Source organism: Scyliorhinus canicula, chromosome 27 (assembly GCF_902713615.1).
Source record: "Scyliorhinus canicula chromosome 27, sScyCan1.1, whole genome shotgun sequence".
Classification (NCBI taxonomy): Eukaryota; Metazoa; Chordata; class Chondrichthyes; order Carcharhiniformes; family Scyliorhinidae; genus Scyliorhinus; species Scyliorhinus canicula.
Window position 1 is genome coordinate 8,160,860 of NC_052172.1, and position 24,561 is coordinate 8,185,420.

A 24,561-nucleotide genomic window follows, 5' to 3' on the forward strand; every position below is an offset into this window, starting at 1 on the left:
CCTTTCCCTATTCGTTCCCTTTCTCTCTCTCCCATAGGAGGCCTCAAAAGAAAGCACCCGCCCGCCCTCCCTTCCTTCTCCCTCCCTTCCCCCCTCCCCCTCCCCCTTCCCTCCTCCTACCCCCACCCTTCCCCCTCCCTCCCTCCATCCCCCCTCCCTCCCTCATCCCTTCCCCCCAGAGAATCCCAATGGCTGGAGAATTCCCCCCATTATCTCCTCACTGGCCTGGTAATGGCCAATTAAAAATAGCCAGTGGATCGGTGCGAAGACTTCTTTTCACAGTAGGAAGAGAACATCCAAGGATCTGTCCTAATGGATGTATAATATCCTGACAGATCGGCAGCCGCCAAGTTGACTAACAAATCACCATTTATTAAAGTAATAACTCTATACAGACAGTGAGATAAAAGGCAACCATTTTCCGAGACTCCAAACTGCTAACTAACTGGGAAAACCCACTCTTCACCCCCAAGGGTTTGCTCACTCCAGCCCATTGGCTGATCGGGTCACATACGTTGGCAGCTCACCCCATTAAAGGGGCCACCCGACCACATCCAACTCTCTTTAAGTGCCTGATTACATTCTTCAGTTACCAAAGGAACTATTTACGAAACGGTCTCTGGCAAGGTTAGTCGGTCAGGAGACATCCTTTGAGAGCGACGCGTGCTTCAGAAGTAGTGGTAGCTTCGGTTTGAGCCTCGACGGGTTTGAACCTCTCGATTTGCGAAGGTGGGTCCGCGCAGGTAGTCTTCCTCAGTTCCCCCCGGAACATAGAACAGTACAGCACAGAACAGGCCCTTCAGCCCTCGATGTTGTGCCGAGCCATGATCACCCTACTCAAACCCACGTATCCACCCTATACCCGTAACCCAACAACCCCCCCTTAACCTTACTTTTTAGGACACTGCGGGCAATTTAGCATGGCCAATCCACCTAACCCGCACATCTTTGGACTGTGGGAGGAAACCGGAGCACCCGGAGGAAACCCATGCACACAGGGGGAGGACGTGCAGACTCCGCACAGACAGTGACCCAGCCGGGAATCGAACCTGGGACCCTGGAGCTGTGAAGCATTTATGCTAACCGCCATGCTACCGTGCTGCCCAACTATTATGGAGTTCGTCCTCGGGATAGCTTCCTGCAGCAATGCTTCCATCCGCCGCCGTGTCACCGACAAGCCCAACCCGGCCTAGTCGTCCCATTGGCTCTACGTGCGGTTCTCTCCTGCTCAGAGAGCCCAGCTGTTTTTTTTCTTTACTTTTTCGCTTAGACGTCCACCTGGTACGACACTGGACCTGTTTTTCCCCTCGGCCATTCCCCCGGATCCAACTGCGACCACCACCGAAACTCTTCACGTCAACCAAAACGGCGCGCCTCAAAAATTCCTCCAGCTCTACTTTGAGTCGTTGCGTTCTGTTTAGCCTTCACCCCGTCCGGTCAAATGGAAGAACCAATCGCGTTCTAACGCGACTGCCCGTTGGTAACTCGCTGGGTGTAACACCTGTGGCGAAATGAGCTGTTGTCCGAGCGGTGGGCAGGAACCGGGCCGGTCTGAGTTGGAATGAGGCTGAGTGCGGTTTCTTCATGTCGGCTCGCTCAGCCGGTCCACTCGAAGCGGCGTGGTCGGTGGTGCGAATACGCTGGACGCCGTTGGTTCTCATGAAATGCTGGAACTCCTCACTCGTAAAAGCAGTTACCTGGGACCAGAACCTCGGGCAACCCATGGGTGGCGAATGTTTGTCGTCACCTGACGAGGTTGGGAGACTTCATTTTATGTATGTCCAACCATTGAGAGTGAGCGTCTACGATTTTTTTTTTCTAAAATTTAGGGTGCCCAATTCAGTTTTTCCAATTCAGGGGCAATTTAGCGTGGCCAATCCACCTAACCTGCACATAGAACAGTACAGCACAGAACAGGCCCTTCGGCCCTCGATGTTGTGCCGAGCAATGATCACCCTACTCAAACCCACGTATCCACCCTATACCCGTAACCCAATAACCCCCCCTTAACCTTACTATTAGGACACTACAGGCAATTTAGCATGGCCAATCCACCTAACCCGCACATCTTTGGACTGTGGAAGGAAACCGGAGCACCCGGAGGAAACCCACGCACACACGGGGAGGACGTGCAGACTCCGCACCGACAGTGACCCAGCCGGGAACCGAACCTGGGACCCTGGAGCTGTGAAGCATTTATGCTAACCACCATGCTACCGTGCTCCATCTTTGGGTGGTGGGGGCGAAACCCACGCAGACACGGGGAGAATGTGCAAACTCCACACGGACAGTGACCCAGAGCCGGGATCGAACCTGGGACCTCGGGGCCGTGAGGCACAGGGCTAACCCACTGCCCCACCGTGCTGCCCGATGAGCATCTACGATAAGCAAGAACATGGATTTTGGAGATTCTACATTTAGTTCCCTCATCCAAATCATTCATATATAATGGGAACAGTTGGGGTCCCAGCACAGATCCCTGCGGCACCCCACTAGTCACTGCCTGCCAATCGGAAAAAGATCCATTCATTCCAATGAATAGGAGTTTAGAAGAGTTTAGAAGAGAGGGGATCTCATAGAAACTTACAACATTCTGAACACTATTAGACAGAGTAGATTCAGAAAGAATGTTCCCAATGGTGGGGGAATCCAGAACAAGGGGTCATAGTTTGAGGATAAGGGTGAGGAGGAATTTTTTCACTAGAGTGATGAATCTGTGGAATTCACTATCACAGAAAATAATTGAGGCCAAAACATTGCCTAATTTAAGGAAGGAATTCGATATAGTTCTTGGAGCTAAAGGGATCAATGGATATAGGGGGAAAGGCGGGATCAGGGTCTTGAACTTGATGATCAGCCATGATCATAATGAATGGCGGGGCAGGCCCAAAGGGCCGAATGGCCTCCTCCTGCTTCTATTTTCTCTGTATGTTTCTAATGTATACTAATCCCATTTACCGGCACTTGGCCCATAGCCTATGGAGTCATACAACTGTCGTAGAGTCAAACAGATGGAAGTTTTGCACTCCAGATATTATGACAGTCTCTCTTGGATTTGCGAAAGCTTGTTCAGCACCATTCAAAGCCCTCAAGGTATAGGCAATAGGCCTTTATGCTCTGTCTTTCATTTTATGGGCTAAAACCACTCCGATTCGGTAAGGGGCCACATCACAGGTAAAAATGCTCACTTATGAAGGGTCAAACTGGACCAAGAGATTGAATGACGATAAGGCTAGTTTAACTTGATCAAAACTTCTTTCTGATGCTCTTGCCACGACCACGTTCTTCTTGTGCAGTGTGTAAGGGTGCCATCATTGTAGAAAGATTTGGAATAAATCTGCCATAATAGTTCATCATTCCCAAAACCGTTTTCAATTCTGACGTATTTTGGGGGGCCGGTTTCTTTGAGCTTCTATTCCACAGGGTGCAGCCCTACGGCGTCCACCATGAATCCTAAGTACGTCACTTCATGCGCTTATAACGTACATTTCTCTGTTTTCAGCCTTACTCTGGCCTTCTGAAATCTTTAAAAAACTTATCCGAGGTTTGCGAGATGATCCGTCTCGGACGCACCTGTAATCAGTACATCATCTAGATAGGCAATCACCCTGGGTAGATCCTGTAGAAAATGTTTAATTACGCGTTGGCATCAGGGACTCCGAAAGACAGCCGGGTACGCTGGTATAAGCCTTCATTAGTGTTTATAGTGAATGATTCCCTGGATCTTTTGTCGAACTCTAATTGTTGGGATGACTCATTATCAAGTTTAGTATACGTTAAGCCTCCTGCCAATTTACCAAATATATCTTCAATTCCTGGTATTAGGTACCGATCTAATTTGGTTACAGTTTGTTTGTAGTCCCCGCATATCCTGATGATTCCATTTGGTTTTAACACTGGCACAGTTGGAGTAGCCCACTCTGAAAACTGTACAGGTTTGATAATCCCTCATTCTTCCAGCCTCTCGAGTTCAGACTCAATCTTCTCATGTAAGGCATAGGGGATGGATCGGGTTCTGAAAAACATAGGTTTGGCCTCAGGATCCACATAAACCTTTGCTTTTAGGCCATGTATCTTGCCTAATTGGTCTTGGAAAACTTCTTTATATTGTTTTGACACGTCATGAAGACCTCCTTTATTAATTTGTAAGGTTTCGAGCCAGTTTAATCTAATTTGGTGAAGCCCATACTTCAGATCCATTTTTAGATAACTCTCAACACTGTAGACTGGAGTGGGAGTTATTTTGTAATGCCCCCTTGTGGGCTCTGCCTAGTCTTGCACTTCCTCTGAATGAGCCCCCCTTTTACTGCAGGCATAATGGGCGCGATGCTCCGCAAATGCGGCGAGTCGTAAAGGCTGCTGTGAAACTGGCTGTGTTTCACGGCAGCCTCCGCGCCCCCTTCCGGGACCCGATTCTCCCCCCCGGGCGCTGCTAGCAGCGGGGCCCCGTGAAGCATGGCATCGCGGCCTTAGCGACCGTCGCTAAGTCTGCGCACCAAGCGTCACGCCGGCTGACGCGCACGATGACGTCAGCCGCGCATGCGCATGCGCGGGTTGGACGGCTAAAACCCGTGCATGCGCGAGGCCGTCATCTCCCTCGGCCGCCCTGCGGACGCACTGCCTGCGAAAGGTGGGCACCGATCGCGGGCCCATGCCCCCCTTGGCATGGCCGTGGTACTGCCGTGCCAATCGGGGCCCTGGATGCCCAGAACGGGCATGTTGCGGCCGTTTTTACGAAGGCAGCAAGCAGGTTAGTTTGTTGCCGTAAAAACGGCCGTAAAGGCCTGGGAACTCGGCCCATCGGCCTGGGGAGAATCGCTGTTCGCCGTAAAAAATGGCAAGCAGCGATTCGTGTCGTGGGGCGGCCGTGGGGGGTGGGGGGTGGGGGGGGAGAATAGCGGGAAGGCATGAAAAATGTCGGGGACGCCCTCCCGCTATTCTCCGACCCATCGTGGGCAGCAGAGAATCGCGCCCAATGTGTTGCTTCCCTGAATTTACACATTTTTTGGGGCTGATCTCTCCAACACTGGCAGCTTCTTATTAACTGCTGGTCTGTGGACCATATTCCCTATATCTCCACTCTCTTCAGTTCCGAACCTCTTTGCTTGTTACTTTCTGCACCTTCATCTTTTGATGCCACGACTGCCAATGGCTTCCCGTCCAACCTGGTGGACCTTGTCTGCTTGCACACTCTGTAACTCCATTACCCCCACCCATTCAGCACCTTCCATGGACTGGATGACCTCTAATGCCTTCCTGAAGCTAATCTCTGTCTTTGCTAACAATTTTCTTTGTGTGTGTCATTAACACCGCAGACAAACCTGTCCCTCAACATATCTCTGAGTGCAGATCTGAACCCGTTTTGTTCAGCTGTTTGTTTTAGGCGCACCACAAACGGCGCAATTTTCTCCCCTACTACTCTTGTCATCAAATTGAACTTGTATCGTTGCATTATTATCGAGGGCTTCGGGTGATAATGTCCCTTGACTGATTCTACAAGCTCCTCGAAAGTACTTGAATCAGGGCTTGTGAGGAAGTCAGACTCCTAATCAGGTTATATGTGGGAGCCCTGCGGGCAGTCAACAAGATAACCCACCTCTTCCCCCCCCGTCCCACAGATTTTGTTGGCCTTAAAAAAAGTCATGGTGTTTGACATATAGTCCCATTTTTCCCATATTGGGGGTCGAATGGTTCTAGTTTTCCAAAATGAGGCATTTGGACACTCGCAGACTGCTGAATGGGTTTGCTTCAAAGGAAAGGCTTTCACATGAGGCCTGCTCTCCCGATTCCTGCAGCAGCAGGATGGCACTAGGTTTGATCCTCGTCGCCAATGTAATATCCTGACAGAGGAGCAATTACCAAGTTGATTAACGAATAACGGTTTATTAAAGTAATTATTCTATACAGACAGTGAGATAAAAGGCTACCATGTTCCAAGGCTCCAAGCTCCTAACTAACTGCGAAAACCGCGCTCCGCCCCCCAGTTTGCGCTTGCTCCGGCCCATTGGCCAATCGGGTCACATGACACTTGGGGGAACTTGCCCCCTTAAAGGGGCACGCTACCACAAAATGGATTTAGAATAATCTTTCCAGAGTCAAATACTCCCAATCTGTATCCCTTCAATATCCCAGTGATCAGTGTTTGTGTATTCTCTGTATTCCCCTGTGTGTCTGCTCCACATCCCAATCTTTCCCTGCGTCGTCTCTATATTCTGTTCCCTGTGATGTAATAAGCCTAAAATTTGACCTTTCAGGAGTGACCTCATTGACTACACCAAACTGCAGAAATCCAACACGACCTTTAACCTCCAGCAGGCGTTTAACGTGGCAGAACAGCGACTGGGGGTGGCCAAACTCCTGGACCCGGAAGGTATGTCCTTGAGCAACTCGCTGGCACAGACAGAGAGAGAGAGAGACAGAGAGACAGAGACAGGGAATCAGGGAAAGTCCCAGAGGATTGGAAAATCGCTGTTGTAACCCCCCTGTTCAAGAAGGGAACAAGAAAAAAGATGGAAAATTATAGGCCAATTAGCCTAACCTCGGTTGTTGGCAAAATTCTAGAATCCATCGTTAAGGATGAGATTTCTAAATTCTTGGAAGTGCAGGGTCGGATTAGGACAAGTCAGCATGGATTTAGTAAGGGGAGGTCGTGCCTGACAAACCTGTTAGAGTTCTTTGAAGAGATAACAAATAGGTTAGACCAAGGAGAGCCAATGGATGTTATCTATCTTGACTTCCAAAAGGCCTTTGACAAGGTGCCTCACGGGAGACTGCTGAGTAAAATAAGGGCCCATGGTATTCGAGGCAAGGTACTAACATGGATTGACGATTGGCTGTCAGACAGAAGGCAGAGAGTTGGGATAAAAGGTTCTTTTTCGGAATGGCAACCGGTGACAAGTGGTGTCCCGCAGGGTTCAGTGTTGGGGCCACAGCTGTTCTCTTTATATATTAACGATCTAGATGACGGAACTGGGGGCATTCTGGCCAAGTTTGCCGATGATACAAAGATAGGTGGAGGGGCAGGTAGTATTGAGGAGGTGGGGAGGCTGCAGAAAGATTTAGACAGTTTAGGAGAATGGTCCAAGAAGTGGCTGATGAAATTCAACGTGGGCAAGTGCGAGGTCTTGCACTTTGGAAAAAAGAATAGAGGCATGGACTATTTTCTAAACGGTGACAAAATTCATAATGCTAAAGTGCAAAGGGACTTGGGAGTCCTAGTCCAGGATTCTCTAAAGGTAAACTTGCAGGTTGAGTCCGTAATTAAGAAAGCAAATGTAATGTTGTCATTTATCTCAAGAGGCTTGGAATATAAAAGCAGGGATGTACTTCTGAGGCTTTATAAGCACTAGTTAGGCCCCATTTAGAATACTGTGAGCAATTTTGGGCCCCACACCTCAGGAAGGACATACTGGCACTGGAGCGGGTCCAGCGGAGATTCACACGGATGATCCCAGGAATGGTAGGCCTAACATACGATGAACGTCTGAGGATCGTGGGATTATATTCATTGGAGTTTAGGAGGTTGAGGGGAGATCTAATAGAAACTTACAAGATAATGAATGGCTTGGATAGGATGGACGTAGGGAAGTTGTTTCCATTAGCAGGGGAGACTAGGACGCGGGGGCACAGCCTTAGAATAAAAGGGAGTCACTTTAGAACAGAGATGAGGAGAAATTTCTTCAGCCAGAGAGTGGTAGGTCTGTGGAATTCATTGCCACAGAGGGCGGTGGAGGCCGGGACATTGAGTGTCTTTAAGACAGAAATTGATAAATTCTTGATTTCTCGAGGAATTAAGGGCTATGGGGAGAGAGCGGGTAAATGGAGTTGAAATCAACCATGATTGAATGGTGGAGTGGACTCGATGGGCCGAATGGCCTTACTTCCACTCCTATGTCTTATGGTCTTATGGTCTTATGGACACACAGAGAGAGAGAGAGACCTGTACAATATACTCTGGAAAATGTCTGGTTTAAATCCAATCATAACTGATTCACAGGTCGTCAGTCGATTGATTTGTGTGGGAGCTTTCAATTCAAATCGCACAACAGAGACACTGACTGTCCAGTGACACTTAATACGCTTCTCAGTGACACATACTTGTTGATGGAAGCATCACTTCACCAGACACGTGTTTCCGATATGAATCTAGGCTTTAATCGACTTACTACAGAGCCAGCCTGTTACCCGTTGATGAACTCTCAGTGAACTGCAGGCTGACTCTGGACAAGGGTATTTATACAGCAGCACTAGGGGGAGGAGTCGTGGGCGGAGCCAAGGCGTGGAGCCCTGTGCAAGCTCCTAAGCATTCCCAGAGCTACTCCCCCTAGTGGTCAGATAACGCTACTGCGTTTACAAAGACACAGTGTGAATTATCATAGAACATAGAACATAGAACAGTACAGCACAGAACAGGCCCTTCGGCCCGTGATGTTGTGCCGAGCAATAATCACCCTACTCAAACCCACGTATCCACCCTATACACATAACCCAACAACCCCCCCCCCCCCCCCCCCCCCCCCCCCCCTTAACCTTACGTTTTAGGACACTACGGGCAATTTAGCATGGCCAATCCACCTAACCCGCACATCTTTGGACTGTGGGAGGAAACCGGAGCACCCGGAGGAAACCCACGCACACACGGGGAGGACGTTCAGACTCCACACAGATTACATTCACCACACCTGTCCTGGGAGTATTTGAAGGGGACAGTGTAGAGGTAGTTTACTCTGATTCTAACCCCATGCTGTACCTGTCCTGGGAGTGTTTGATGGAGACAGTACAGAGGGAGCTTTACTCTGTATCTAACTCCATGCTGTAACTGTTCTGAGAGTGTTCTATGGGTCAGTGTAGAGGGAGCTTTACTCTGTATCTAACCCCATGCTGTAACTGTCCTGGGAGTGTTTAATGGTGTCAGTGTAGAGGGAACTTTACTCTGTAACTAACTGTGTGCTGTACCTGTCCTGGGAGTGTTAGATGGGGACAGTGTAGAGGGAGTTTTACTCTGTATCTAACCCCGTGCTGTACCTGTCCTGGCAGTGTTTGATGGGGACACTGTAGAGGGAGTTTTACTCTGTATCTAACCCCGTGCTATACCTGTCCTGGGAGTGTTTGATGGGGACAGTGTAGAGGGAGCTTTACTCTGTATCTAACCCCGTGCTGTACCTGTCCTGAGAATGTTTGATGGGGACAGTGTAGAGGGAGCTTTACTCTGTATCTAACCCCGTGCTGTACCTGTCCTGGGAGTGTTTGATGGGGACAGTGTAGAGGGAGCTTTACTCTGTATCTAACCCTGTGCTGTTCCTGTCCTGGGAGTGTTTGATGGGGGACAGTGTTTTGATAAGGTAAATTCTGAAAGATTATTCCTTCCAGCAGGCAATTTAATTAATGTCATGGAGACACGATTTAGGGGGGAGAAAATTTGTATTCTCTCAGTTGTTGAGATCCAGAACACACAACTGAAAAGGTGATGTTTTATTTAAATAAGATTCGAAGGGAGTTGGCCAGGGAACTTGATGACAGGGAACTTATAGGGGGACGGACAAAAGTGGTGATTTGGAAGAGCTAGGACTGATGTGACGGGCTGAATGGTCCCCTGTCCTGTGGATTTCTACAATTCTGAAGAAACTGGTTGTCATTTCTGTCCATTCGGCAGGCTGATGATTCTCAGATGGATGTTGGTGACTGCACTCGGCCCTTTCTCTGCTTTTCTGACCTTTAACACCTTGAACTGTTCCTGCAGATGTCAACACGCAGAACCCCGATGAGAAGTCGATCATCACCTACGTCGTGTCCTATTACCATTACTTCTCCAAGATGAAGGCACTCGCGGTGGAGGGAAAGAGAATCGGGAAGGTGAGGTAACCATCTCAGGATGGGAGGGGCTCCTTCGCTGCTGTGGGAACCGGATACTGGGTCAGGGATGGCCTGGGAACTGGTCCAGGCCACGGCCGCACAGTGGTTAACAGTGCTGCCTCACAGAAGCAGGGGCCCGGGTTCGATTCCAGCCTCTGGCGACTGTCTGTGCGGAGTCCGCACGTCCTCCCCGTGTCTGCGTGGGTTTCCTCCGGGTGCTCCGGTTTCCTCCCACAGTCCAAAGATGTGCAGGTTAGGTGGATTGGCCGTGCTTAACTGAGGGGCAATTTTGCCTCTTAGTTTCCAAAGATGTGCCAGTTAGGTGGGGTTACGGGGATAGGGTGGGGGAGTGGGCCCGGGCAGGGTGCTCTTTCACAGGGTGGGTGCAGACTCGATGGGCCGAATGGCCTCCTTCTGAACTGTCGGGCGCAATGATTCTGTGATATCTGGCATCGGAAACCTTCGTGGACTGTTTGCCAATACCAGCAGCCACCACTACATTATCCATGGGGTGGGGGTGTGGGGGTGTAGGTGGGGGGTTGGGGGTGGCGGGGGGATGGGGGCGGTGCGGGTGGGGTGGGGGGGGGAGAGGGGGAGTGGTGGATCTGCATGAAACTGATGCATTCCCACCCTCCGGGGAAACATCCCAGGGCCAGACAGGGAAGAACTTTGGCCGGCTTTTCCAATGCCAAATTTTGCCACCCAATATCCCAGTTAGAGGCCGTTCTCTGATAACGCAGGGATCTTCCCAATAACCTCTCTCCCTGTGCCTACTGTGCCCGTTCTCTCACATCAGCTTCCTGCTGGGAAGACCAGGAAGGGTCTATCAATGCCTCCTTTAAATAGCCCCTCCTCATTTGCCATAGCCAACCCACTGCCTCTGGTTCACCTGAAGAAGGAGCTGCGCTCCGAAAGCTCGTGTTTGAAACAAACCTGTTGGACTTTAACCTGGTGTTGTAAGACTTCTTACTGTGCTCACCCCAGTCCAACGCCGGCATCTCCACATTCTGGTTAGGTTGGCAGCCTCTGGGAGATCGGGCAGGGGGTGGGATTGTACAATATTTGGCACAGAATCAACATGTGATCCCCACATGCTCCTGACCTCCCCATTACTTCTCGTGTGTGACTCATCTGCTCCTTGTCCCAAACTATCACCCACCATCTTCCACTGTCTCTGCCTCCCACTGCCTCTCACAGTCTCCCACTGCCTCCCACAGTCTCCCACTGCCTCCCACAGTCTCCCACTGCCTCCCACCCTCCCACTGCCTCCCACTGTCTCCCACTGCCTCTCACAGTCTCCCACTACCTCCCACCGCCTCCCACCGCCTGCCGCCGCCTCCCACTGCCTCCCACAGCTTCCCACAGCTTCCCACTGCCTGCCACTACCTCCCACAGCCTCCCACTGCCTCCCACAGCCTCCCACTGCCTCCCACTGACTCCCACTGCCTCCCACAGCCTCCCACAGTCTCCCACTGCCTCCCACTGCCTCCCACAGCCTCCCACAGCCTCCCACTGTCTCCCACTGCCTCCTACTGCCTCCTACTGCCTCCCACTGCCTCCCACTGACTCCCACTGCCTCCCACAGCCTCCCACTGCCTCCCACAGCCTCCCACTGCCTCCCACTGCCTCCCACAGCCTCCCACAGCCTCCTACTGCCTCCCACAGCCTCCTACTGCCTCCCATAGCCTCCTACTGCCTCCCACAGCCTCCCACTGCCTCCCACAGTCTCCCACTGCCTCCCACTGCCTCCCAGCCTCCCACTATATCTCACTGTCCCTCTGGGTATCTCTAATTGTTTGTCACCCTCTGTCTCTATTTTATGTGCTGCTTTATCTCTGTTTTAGCTCATTTTTCCTTCTTGCTGATGCCTCTATCCATTTGTGCTTTGACGCGTCCATCTCTCGCTTTATCCCTACCGTTTTGTGTCTCTCGGTCTCTGTACCTTGCTATCTCTCATTCTGAGCCAGGTTTTTGCTGACTTGGGAAGACAGTAGGTGGGAGCTGGATGTGGACGTTCCGTCCCTATTTCCGACAGATGCCATTTTTGCCTGACGGGGAAAGGGGAGGAATGTGAAACCCACAGAAAGGAGACCTAGGGCTGGATTCTCCGATTCTGCGGTTATGCCCGCCGGATCCCCTTTTACGCTGGAGCTCCGCCCGGGGGGCTAACAGCCGCGCAGCTTAGAGCCCCCGGATTTACCTGTCGATACGGCCGCAGAATGGCCGGATCCACGGCCGCGCATGCGCCCGGCGGCGGCCTGTGGCAGCCGCGACCTACAACATGGCGACGGCCACAAATCTACCCCCCGTAACTCCCCCCTCTCCACCCCCGCCAGTCCCCCCAGCCCCCGCGAAGCCCCCACTGCCAGTGGAACGGATCCCTCCCCACGCCCCCCCCCCGACTGTGGCGGCGCTGGACACAGTCCCCAGCCGCCACGCAAGATCCACGAACATTGCCCCTTCCCCCCCCCCCCCCCCCCCCCCCCCCCCGGTCGGGGACTCGACCCATTGGGGACGGAGCATCGGGGGAGGGCCTCAGGTGACGTCCTGAGGCCGTCCTAATGGTGTGGTGCAGCATACTCCCCGAGTACGCCGTTTATGAGGGGGAGGAGCATCGCAAATACGGCGACGACTCCGATTCCAGCGTTAAAGTGGATTCTCCGGCCGATCGCCGAACGGGATTTTGGCGTCGGAGATCGGGGAATCCCGCTCCTGAACTCAGCAGGGCTATTTGAACTCAGTGCTGAGGGCCTTAACCTACATGTGGGAGTCACACATTGATGGAGTAGATGTAAACATTCTTGAAGGCAGAAAAGGTCTGTAAAACTGTGATCACCTGAAGTTTTTTAAATCCCCTGTTCTTTAAAATTAAAAATGCAGCCTTCAGCCTCCGTTTATTGCAACAGAAGTTTGTTTTTATGATGGATTAACAACTTGAGGAGATTTAAAACCTTTGATGCTTCGATGAATGGGAGTCCGTATAGTGTATCAAATCTGCACAATGAGAGCTGTATTAGCTTTTTACAAGTTTATTTTTTTCATCTCCACATGGCTCCTGAGGGCTGCCCATGGTGTGGTGGGTGAGTTGGCATTGAGTTGGCATGGGGGCTGGTGAGGGTGAGGAACAGAGGGCCTAAAGTTTTTGAACACAACCGGACGTCCCAGCCTTCTCTCTCTGTCTCTCTTCATTTCCATCTCTCTCTCTCTGTTGTACTCGCTCGCAATTTGTCCACCTCTCTCTCTCTCGCTCTCACTCTTTCTCTTTCTGACAGGTCCTGGACAAAACTCTAGAGATTGGGCAGATTATCGCGAGATATGAAACCTTGGCATCTGCACTGCTCGAATGGATTGAGCAAACCATCGCTCTTATTAGCAATCAGCGATTTGCAAACTCATTAACTGGAGTTCAACAGCAACTACAAGCCTTCACTGCCTACTGCACTGTGGAGAAACCTTTAAAGTAAGCACTGAGACTGGGAAAAATACAGACACTGGCTATCGGGTCATCGGCACAGAGTTTCTGACTGTTTGTGGACAGAGTATATTGGTGAACAGGAATGGGGAGGGGAGGTATTTTGAGCGCGGTCACGGGATGTGGCTGTCGCAGGCCAGGCCCAGCATTTATTGACCATCCAGAATTGCCCCTCGAGAAGGCGAGTTGCCATCTTGAACCGCTGCAGTCCCTGAGGTGTAGGTACACCCACTGTGCTGTTAGGGAGGGAGTTCCTGAATTTTGACCCAGCGACAGTGAAGGAACGGCAGACATATTTCCAAGTCAGGATGGTGAGTGGCCTGGAGGGGAACTTGCAAGCGGTGGTGTTCCCCAGGTATCTGCTGCTCTTGTCCCTCCAGGTGGTAGAGGTCATGGGTTTGGAAGGTGTCTAAGAAACCTTGAGGAGCTACTGACGTGCATCTTGTAGATGGCGCACACGGCTGCCACTGTGGGGCGGTGGTGGAGGGAGTGAATGTTTGTGGAAGGGGGAACAATCGAGCGGGGCTGCTTTGCCCTGGATGGCGTCGAGCTTCTTGAGTGTTGTTGGAGCTGCGCTCATCCAGGCAAGTGGAGAGTAGTCCATCACACTCCTGACATCTGCGTTGTAGATGGTGGACAGGCTTTGGGGAGTCAGGAGGTGAGTTGTCCGCTGCCGGATTCCCGACCTCTAACCTGCTCTTGTAGTCACAGTATTTATATGGCTGGCTCAGTCGGCTGGCCCAGTTCAGTTTCTGATGAACAGTAATCCTAGGATGTTTATAGTGGGGATTCAGTGATGGTAATGCCATTGTATGTCAAAGGTGATGGTTAGATCTTCTCGAGTTGGAGATGGATATTGCCTGGTACAAATGTAAATAGTATATAGACAGTGTCTGACACACACCACATGGTACATTACAACTTGTCTGCTTGTGCTATATTCCATTTAAGTCTAACACTCTTGTGCTCCCTGACGCCCAAACCCCCTGCCAGCTCTCCGTCTATTGTCTTTGAGTAGTTGCCTACTTCCAACCTGGACCCCCTTCCGACCGTGCAGAGTGTGTATGAGACCCCCTGACCCTCTCATTCCTCCCAAGGTTTGTTGGGAGATCCGATATTCCCAGCGCATTCATGGAATCATCGAATCCCTACAGTGCAGAAGGAGGCCATTTGGCGCACTGAGTCTGTACTGGCCCTCTGAAAGAGCACCCTACCTCGGTCCACACCCCTGCCCACCCCACCCTATGCTCGTAACGTAACCTGCACATCTTTAAACACTGAGGGGGTAATTTATCACGGCCAATCCACCTAACCTGCACACCTTTGGACTGCGGGAGGAAACTGGAGCGCCCGGAGGAAACCCACGCAGGCACGGAGAGAACATGCAGACTCCGCCCAGACAGTCACCCAAAGCCGGTATCGAACCCAGGTCCCTGGCGCTGTGAGGCAACCGTGCTAAAGTCATTAAACGTCATTAGACTTTACATTCCAAGATTATTTATTGAATTCAAATTTTACACCGGAGATCCCAGGACATTCTCTCGGGCAGCGGTCCCTAATCCTTTCCTTTCTGAGGACCCATAAATCATCATCAAAATCCTTTGTGGACCACAATGTCCGGAGGCCACTTTAAACATTATTTTTTTTACATTACCCGCGGAGTCAAAACTTATATATCAACGGTTATTAAAAACGCAGCTATCTCAAATAGCTCATCATGCACACACACATATACATTGTGAATAATAATGTAATATCAATGATACTGAGGTGGTTGTTTCTGACCGGCGCCGATGCGATGGGCTGAAGGGCCTTTTCTGTGCTGTTGACCTCTGTACGTACGAGGTACATGTAAATTGTATTTTTTTTTCTTCATGGACTACCTGCCGTACTCTCACGGACCAGTCCACAGGTTGGAAACTGCTGCTCTGGACCTCTAGATTCCTGTTCAATGGCAATATCACTGCCCTCTTGCCCCCCCCCCCCCCCCCATCATTGGCAGCGACACCCGGGGTTGAGTTTGGCAAGACCCAAGAGCATTGAGTTTCCCGCGGAAACGCGCTCTGCGCCGTTGTTGATGGAGCTGTTGTCTGCTGCTGTGCTGACTAGCTCCTCCTGGGGAAGGTGTGACGGAGCCTCAGCTACAGGCCCCACGCATGAGGAAGGTGGCGCATCCGATAACAGCCGATTTGCATTTTTGCGGCGCCCGTCAGCTCCTGGGGGCATCCCGGAATGCTTTCCAGACAATGGGGTACTTTTCAAAGTGGAGCCGCTGTTGGAAACACGCCACAAATTCCAAAGGCCTGATCACCTGTTCCCGTGATGCCCCCCCCGAGGGTCAGATAATCCCTCAGCAAAGGCAATTTCCGCCAAGGTTATGGGTACAGGGTCCCTAGTTCGTAAGTTGACCTTCAGCGGTGAGAGTGCGACCATGGAGCCATGGCTGTGTGGACCGTTACCTTCCTGGGGCATGTCCCCCCCCCCCTCCCCGGGTCAGGAATGGAGTCCACACCAATCTCAGCGATTGTAGAACGTGCGTTTGCTGAGTTGCGCTGGAGATGATCGTGGGATATACTCTCTGGCTGTTCCTGTGCATCGGCAGAAGTGATGTGGGGCTCGGGCCTGATATATTTTCTACCTACATTAAATATCTGGAAGATTGAAGCCACCCACCCTCCATTCCCCAGTGACCAACTCCGTCCCTCTCCCTGGCCGAGATGAATCCATGGAGTTCGTGACCCCTTGGCGTCTCGTTTTAACCCTTCGACCACGTATTTGCACCAGAACTGGGTCAGCCCCTTTCCGCCTGTGTCCATTCTGGCATCACCTCCACCATCTCAGCTCACCCGCTGCTGAAACCCTCATCCAAACCTTTCTTTCCCCCCCCCCCCCCCCCCAAAGATGTGACGTTTACAGCACACTCCCGGCTGGTCTCCCACATTCTGCCCTCCGTAAACTCCTGTGGAAGTTGTGCAAGACATTGGTAAGACCACACATGGAATACTGTGTTCAGTTCTGGTCACCCTATTATTGGAAGGATATTGTTAAACTAGAAAGAGTGCAGAAGAGAGATTTACTAGGATGCTACCCGGGACTTGATGGTCTGAGTTATAGGGAGAGGCTGGATAGGTTGGGACTTTTTTCCCTGGAGTGTAGGAGGCTTAGGGGTGAACTTATAGAGGTCTATAAAATAATGAGGGGCATCGATAAGGTAGATTGTCAACATCATTTCCCAAAGGTAGAGGAGTCGATAACTAGAGGGCAGAGGTTTAAGGTGAGAGGGGAGAGATACAAAAGGGACCAGAGGGGAAATTTCTTCACACAGAGGGTGGTGAGCATCTGGAACGGGCTGCCAGGGGCAGTGGTAGAGACGGGTACAATTCTTTCCTTTAAAAAACAATTAAACAGTCACATGGGCAGGGTGGGTATAGAGGGATATGGGCCAAATGCGGGAAAGTGGGGCTAGCTTAGTGATAGAAACTGGGTGGCATGGACACGCTGGGCCAAAGGGACTGTTTCTATGCGGTAAACATCTATGACTCAATAAATTGGTGTTCCCAAGAGTCCATTACCCGCGTTCTCCCAGTACATTCCAGTGAGCAGTCACTTTATTGGGAGTTTTCTATAGACCCCCCCCCCCCCCCCCCCCCCCCCCAATAGCAGCAGAGAGTAGAGGAACAGATTGGGCGGCAGATCTTGGAAAAGTGCAGAAGTAACAGAGTTGCTGTCATGGGTGACTTCAACTTCCCTACTATTGACTGGAACCGCCTTAGTGCAAATGGTTTGGATGGAGCAGATTTTGTCAGGTGTGTAGAGGAAGGATTCCTGAATCAATATGTAGATAGGCCAACTAGGGGGGAGGCCATATTGGACTTGGTGCTCGGCAACGAACCAGGCCAGGTGTCAGATGTCTCGGTAGGAGAGCATTTCAGTGACAGTGACCACAACTCATTGACCTTTACAATATGGGAAGGTATTTAATTGGGGGAGGGGAAATTATACTGCTATTAGACAGGAGCTGAGGAGCATAAAGTGGGAACAATTGTTCTTGGGGAAATGCACAGCAGTAATGTGGGGATTGTTTAAGGAACACTTGCTGCGAGTGCTGAATAGTTTTGTCCCACTGAGACGGGGAAGGAATGGTGAGGTGAAGGAGCCTTGGATAACAAAAGAAGTGGTGCTTCTGGTCAAGAGGAAGAAGGAGGTTACGTAAGGTTGAGGAAGCAAGGATCTGACTCGGCTTCAGAGGGTTACAAGGGAACCAGGAAGGAACTCAAAAATGGACTGAGGAGAGCTAGAAGGGGGCATGAAAAAGTCCTGGTGGGAAGGATTAGGGAAAACCCCAAGGTGTTCTCCACTTATTTTGCTTTTTGGTGGGAATTCAGCTGTTGGAGTGGGCGGAGCTGCTTAGCTGCTTAAACAGCGGCCACAGGGTCTTTGGGGATAAATTTGTGACATCACAGCAAAGCAGTGACCTGATTGGCTGGTAAGGAAAGTGCTCCAATTAGCAGTAGCTGAGAGAAATTTAACTCTTCGTGTGTTGGTAAGTATTGTGATTGGTAAGTAAAATCTTTCTTCCTTTCACTTATTCATTATTTGATATTATATTTGTAATCAGTTAAGGTAAAGGGTAAAAATGGCAGGAGATCCCGTGTTATGCTCCTCATGCTCAATGTGGGAGTTCAGGGACATGGCCGATGCCACGGCCGATAGCTGGAAGTTTGTCCAGCTGCGGCTCCTGTTAGACCACATGACGGCTTTGAAGCTGCGGATGGACTCACTTTGGAGCATCCGCGATGCTGAGGAGGGCGTGGAGAGCACTTCAGTGAGTTGGTCACACCGCAGATTAGGATTGGTGAGGGAGACAGGGAATGGGTGACCAAAACACAGAGAAAGAGCAGGAAGGCAGTGCAGGTGTCCCCTGCGGTCATCTCCCTCCAAAACAGGTATACCGTTTTGGATACTGTTGGGGGAGATGACTCATCAGGGGAAGGCAGTAGTAGCCAGGCTCATGGCACCGTGGCTGGCTCTGATGCACAGAAGGGCGGGAAAAAGACTGGCAGGGCTATAGTCATAGGGGTTTCAATCGTAAGGGGAGTAGACAGACATTTCTGTGGTTGAAAACGAGACTCCCGAATGGTATGTTGCCTCCCGGGTGCACGGGTCAGGGATGTCTCAGATCGTCTGCAGGACATACTGAAGGGGGAGGGTGAACAGCCAGTTGTTGTGGTGCATATAGGCACCAACGATATAGGTAAAAAACAGGATGAGGTCCTACAATCAGAATTTAGGGAGTTAGGAGATAAGTTTAAAAAGTAGGACCTCAAAGGTAGTAATCTCAGAATTGCTACCAGTGCCGAGACAGTCAGAGTAGAAACTCAAGAATAGTCAGAATGAATACGTGGCTTGAGAGATGGTGCAGAAGGGAGTGGTTCAGATTTTTGGGACATTGGAACCGGTTCTGGGGGCGGTGGAACCATTACAAATCAGATGGTCTACACCTGGGTAGGACTGGAACCAATGTCCTAGGGGGTGCTTTTGCTAACACTGTTGGGGAGATTTTAAACTAATGTGGTAGGGGGGTGGGAACCAGATTAGGAAGTTAGAGGTCAGTAAAGCGGCAGCAACTAAAGCCAGTAAGGTACTAGATAATAAACTTATTGTGACTAAGGGGAAGAGTAGAAAGGGAAGAAATGATGAACGCAAAGGGACAGGTGGTCTGAGGTGCATTTGTTTTAATGCGAGAAGTGTAGCAGGTAAGGCAGATAAATTTAGGGCTTGGATTAGTACCTGGGAATATGTTGTTATTGGTATTTCTGAGACTTGGTTGAGTGAAGGACAAGATTGGCAAGTAAATATCAGGAGGGATAGAGAGGGAGGTAAAAGGGGTGGAGGAGTTGCATTACTGGTCAGAGATGATATCACAGCTGTTATTAAGGAGGGCACTGTGGAGGATTCGAGTACTGAGGCAATATGGATAGAGCTAAGAAATAGGAAGGGTGTAGTAGCATTGTTGGGACTTTACTACAGGCCTCCCAAATATGTAGACAGATTATAGAAAAATGTAGGAGCAATAGGGTTGTTGTGATGGGAGATTTTAACTTCCCCAACATTGAATGGGACTCAGGTAGTGTTGGAGGTGTAGATGGAGCAGAATTTGTAAGGAGCATCCAGGAGAATTTTTTAGAGCTGTATGTAAATAGTCCAACTCGGGAAGGGGCCATACTGGACCTGGTATCGGGGAATGATCCCGGCCAGGTGGTTGAAGTTTCAGTCGGTGATTACTTTGGGAATAGCGATCACAATTCCGTAAGTATTAGAATACTCATGGACAAAGGCGAGAGTGGTCCTAAAGGAAGAGTGCTAAATTGGGGAAAGGCCAAGTATAACAAAATTCGGCAGGAGCTAGGGAATGTGGATTGGGAGCAGCTGTTTAAGGGTAAATCCACATTTGAAATGTGGGAGTCTTTTAAGGACAGGAGTGCAGGACAGACATGTCCCTTGAAAATGAGGGATAGAAATGGCAAGATTAGGGAATCATGGATGACGGGTGGAATTGTGAGACTATCTAAGATGAAAAAGGAAGTATACATAAGATCTAGGCGACTTAAAACTGATGAAGCTTTGGAGGAATATCGGGAAAGTAGGATAAATCTCAAACGCGCAATAAAGAGGGCTATAAGGAGTCATGAAATATCTTTGGCTAACAGGGTTAAGGAAAATCCCAAAGCCTTTTATTCGTATATAAGGAGCAAGAGGGTAACTAGAGAAAGGATTGGCCCACTCAAAGACAAAAGAGGGAATTCATGCGTGGAGTCAGAGGAAATGGGTGTGATTCTGAATGAGTACTTTGCATCGGTATTCACCAAGGAGAGGGACATGACGGATGTTGAGGCTAGGGATGGATGTTTAAATACTCTAGGTCAAGTACTCTAGGCATAAGGAAGGGGGAAGTTTTGGGTATTCTAAAAGACATTTAGGTGGACAAGTCCCCAGGTCCGGATGGGATCTATCCCAGGTTACTGAGGGAAGTGAGGGCCGAAATAGCTGGGGCCTTAACAGATATCTTTGCAGCATCCTTGAGCACGGGTGAGGTCCCGGAGGACTGGAGAATTGCTAATGTTGTCCCTCTGTTTAAGAAGGGTAGCAGGGATAATCCAGGGAATTATAGACCTGTGAGCTTGACGTCAGTGGTAGGCAAACTGTTGGAGAAGATACTGAGGGATAGGATCTATTCACATTTGGAAGAAAATAGACTTATCAGTGATAGGCAGCATGGTTTTGTGCAGGGAAGGTCATGTCTTACAAACCTAATAGAATTCTTTGAGGAAGTGACAAAGTTAATTGATGAGGGAAGGGCTGTAGATGTCATATACATGGACTTCAGTAAGGTGTTGGGGTTGATGGAAAGAGTGAAGTCGCATGGTGTTCAGGGTGTACTAGCTAGATGGATAAAGAACTGGCTGGGCAACAGGAGACAGAGAGAGTAGTGGTGGAAGGGAGTGTCTCAAAATGGAGAAGGGTGACTCCACAGAGTGGTGTTCCACAGGGATCCATGCTCGGACCACTGTTGTTTGTGATATACATAAATAATCTGGACGAAGGTATAGGTGGTCTGATTAGCAAATTTGCAGATGATGCTAAGATTGGTGGAGTAGCAGATAGCGAGGGGGACTGTCAGAGAATACAGCAAAATATAGACAGATTGGAGAGTTGGGCAGAGAAATGGCAGATGGAGTTCAATCCAGGCAAATGTGAGGTGATGCATTTTGGAAGATCCAATTCAAGAGTGGACTATACGGTCAATGGAAGAGTCCTCGGGAAAATTGATGTACAGAGAGATCTGGGAGTTCAGGTCCATTGTACCCTGAAGGTGGCAACGCAGGTCGATAGAGTGGTCAAGAAGGCATACAGCATGCTTGCCTTCATCGGACGGGGTATTGAGTACAAGAGTCGGCAGGTCATGTTACAGTTGTATAGGACTTTGGTTAGGCCACATTTGGAATACTGCGTGCAGTTCTGGTCGCCACATTACCAGAAGGATGTGGATGCTTTAGAGAGGGTGCAGAGGAGGTTCACCAGGATGTTGCCTGGTATGGAGGGTGCTAGCTATGAAGAAAGGTCGAGTAGATTAGGATTGTTTTCGTTGGAAAGACGGAGGTTGTGAGGGGGACCTGATTGAGGTCTACAAAATTATGAGAGGTATGGACAGGGTGGATAGCAACAAGCTTTTTCCAAGAGTGGGGATGTCAATTACAAGGGGTCACGATTTCAAGGTGAGAGGGGGAAAGTTTAAGGGAGATGTGCGTGGAAAGTTTTTTACGCAGAGGGTGGTGGGTGCCTAGAACGCTTTGCCAGCGGAGGTGGTAGAGGCGGGCACAATAGCGTCATTTAAGATGTATCTAGACAGATATATGAACGGGCGGGGAACAGAGGGAAATAGATCCTTGGAACATAGGCGACAGGTTTAGACAAAGGATCTGGATCGGCGCAGGCTAGGAGGGCCGAAGGGCCTGTTCCTGTACTGTAATTTTCTTTGTTCTTTGTTCTTATGTGAGAAATAAGAGGATGATCAGAGTGAGAGCCGGGCCGATCAGGGATAGTGGAGGGAACATGTGCCTGGAGTCTGAGGAGATGGGGGAGGAGATAAATGAATATTTTGCTTCAGTATTCACTAGAGAGAGGGACCATGTTGCCCATGAGAACAGTGTGAACCAGGTTAATAGACTTGAACATGTTGATATTAAGAAGGATGATGTGCTGGAAATTTTGAAAAGCATCAGGATAGATAAGTCCCCTGGGCCTGACGGTATATACCCAAGGTTATTATGGGAAGTGAGGGAGGAGATTGCTACACCGTTGGCGAGGATCTTTGCGTCCTCACTCTCCATTGGAGTAGTACCGGATGATTGGAGGGAGGCGAATGTTGTTCCCCTGTTCAAGAAAGGGAATAGGGCAATCCCTGGGAATTACAGACCCATCAGTCTTACGTCTGTGGTGAGCAAAATATTGGAAATGATTCTGAGAGATAGAATTTATGATTCTTTAGAAAAACATAGTTTGATTAAAGATGGTCAGCATGGCTTTGTGAGGGGCAGGTCATGCCTCACAAGCTTCATTGAATTCTTTGAGGATGTGACGAGACACATTGATGAAGGTCGGCAGTGGATGTGGTGTATATGGATTTCAGTAAGGCATTTGATAAGGTTTCCCATGGTAGGCTCATTCAGAGAGTTGGGGAGCGTGGGATACAGGGAAATTTGGCTGTCTGGATGCAGAATTGGCTGGCCGAAAGAAGACAGCGAGTGGCAATGGATGGAAAGTATTCCGCCTGGAGATCGTTGACCAGTGGTGTCCTGCAAGGATCTGTTCTGGGACCTCTGCTCTTTGTGGTTTTTATAAATGACTTGGATGAGGAAGTGGAAGGGTGGGTTAGTAAGTTTGCCGATGGCATGAAGGTTAGGGGAGTTGTAGATAGTGTTGAGGGTTGTTCAGGTTACAACAGGACAAGGACTCCCTGTCCAAGGGAAACGCAAACAACGGGGTCAATGACCGCTTGGGACACGCCTGGTCATCCAGATCCCCGCCCCCTTATTGGCTAAGGAATCGAACAGAGTGATCAGGGATCACCCAATTAGTAAGGCCCAAATCGAAGGACCGCCCAAAAGAGCGCGGAACCCCCCCCCCCCCCCCCCCCCGCCCAACCCGAGTATAAAGGAAGAGTTTGCCATATGTTCTCTCTCTTTTGGCCTTGGTACCCCGGTCATGGCCATCGCCAATTGCAGCAACACCAGAAGCAAGTTTTAGTTCAACGCCCAGTATCATACGGATGAGCCCAGCTGAGCAACCGTTACCCCTTCGAACCCAAGAGATCCAGAATCGAAATGCGGCCACTGTTTCCTGACCTAAACCGGGTGCCCGAAGTTAAGTACAGGTTGTCTTAGTAATAGGTGTAGTTAACTCCACCCAGGTTGATAGGGTTGTTAAGAAGGCGTATGGTGTGTTGGCTTTCATTAACAGGGGGATTGAGTTTAAGAGCCGCGAGGTTTTGCTGCAGCTTTATAAAACTCTAGTTCGACCACACTTGGAATATTGTGTCCAGTTTTGTTGCCTCATTATAGGAAGGATGTGGATGCTTTGGAGAGGGTACAGAGGAGATTTACCAGGATGCTGCCTGGACTGGAGGGCATGTCTCATGAAGAAAGGTTGAGGGAGCTAGGGCTTTTCTCACTGGAGCTAAGAAGGCAGAGAGGTGACTTGATAGAGGTGTACAAGGTGATGAGAGGCATGGATAGAGTGGATAGCCAGAGACTTTTCCCCAGGGTGGAAACGGCCGTCACGAGGGGACATAATTTTAAGGTGTTTGGAGGAAGGGAGAGGGGAGATGTCAGAGGTCGGTTCTTTACACAGAGAGTGGTGGGTGTGTGGAATGCACTGCCAGCAGTGGTGGTGGAGTCAGAGTCATTAGGGACATTTGAGTGACTCTTAGCCAGGCACATGGACAGCAGCAAATTGAAGGGGTGTAGGTTAGGTTGATCTTAGATTAGGATAAATGGTCGGCACAACATCGTGGGCCGAAGGGCCTGTACTGTCCTATGTTCTATTTTCTTCTCAACCCCTGCGCTCTCTAATCTACACCGGCACCCAGTGAAGCAACATCCTGATTTTAACATTCTCATCCTTCTTTTCAAATTCTTCCATGGCCTCCCCCCCCCCCCCCCCCCCCCCCACCCTCCCTATCTGTAGTATCCTCGAGCCCCACAACCCTCTGGGGTTATCGCTGTCCCTTTAAATGTTGCCCTCTTGAGGGGTTATTGCCAGGATTGATGTGGAAAAGATGCTTCCTCTTGTGGGAGGATCGAGAACGAGGGGGTAACTGTTTAAAAATAAGGGCGGAGATTTTTTATTTTCAGGATTTCCATCCCTTCACCTCTCTGAAGCCACTTCTTCAAATCTCTTTGGCCGAGTCTTTTTGTGGCATCGGACTTGAAGCATCTCCTTGCGCGGCTGGGTGTGGTTGAAGGTGCTATGCAAATGTAAGTTTGTTACATTGTGTGTTCAGGTTCGAGGAGAAGGGGAATCTGGAAGTCCTGCTGTTCACCATTCAGAGCAAACTCCGGGCCAACAATCAAAAGCTTTACCTGCCACACGAGGGCAAACTGATCTCTGACATCAACAGGGTGAGTGTCCGCTGGCCGCCTCCAATTCTTTATCAGCGCCTCAAGGTAAAGCTGGGA

General features: G+C 50.0%; 1 protein-coding gene across 1 annotated transcript in view; it reads left to right on the top strand.

Annotated features, from left to right (window-relative positions):
- The window catches only part of LOC119957859 (spectrin beta chain, non-erythrocytic 4-like), a 225,308-nt gene that overhangs the window by 37,716 nt on the left and 163,031 nt on the right, over positions 1-24,561 (top strand). The window contains 4 exon segments of the mRNA XM_038786016.1: positions 6,255-6,370; positions 9,740-9,852; positions 13,125-13,312; positions 24,387-24,504. Of these exon segments, the coding sequence (XP_038641944.1) occupies positions 6,255-6,370; positions 9,740-9,852; positions 13,125-13,312; positions 24,387-24,504 (535 nt within the window).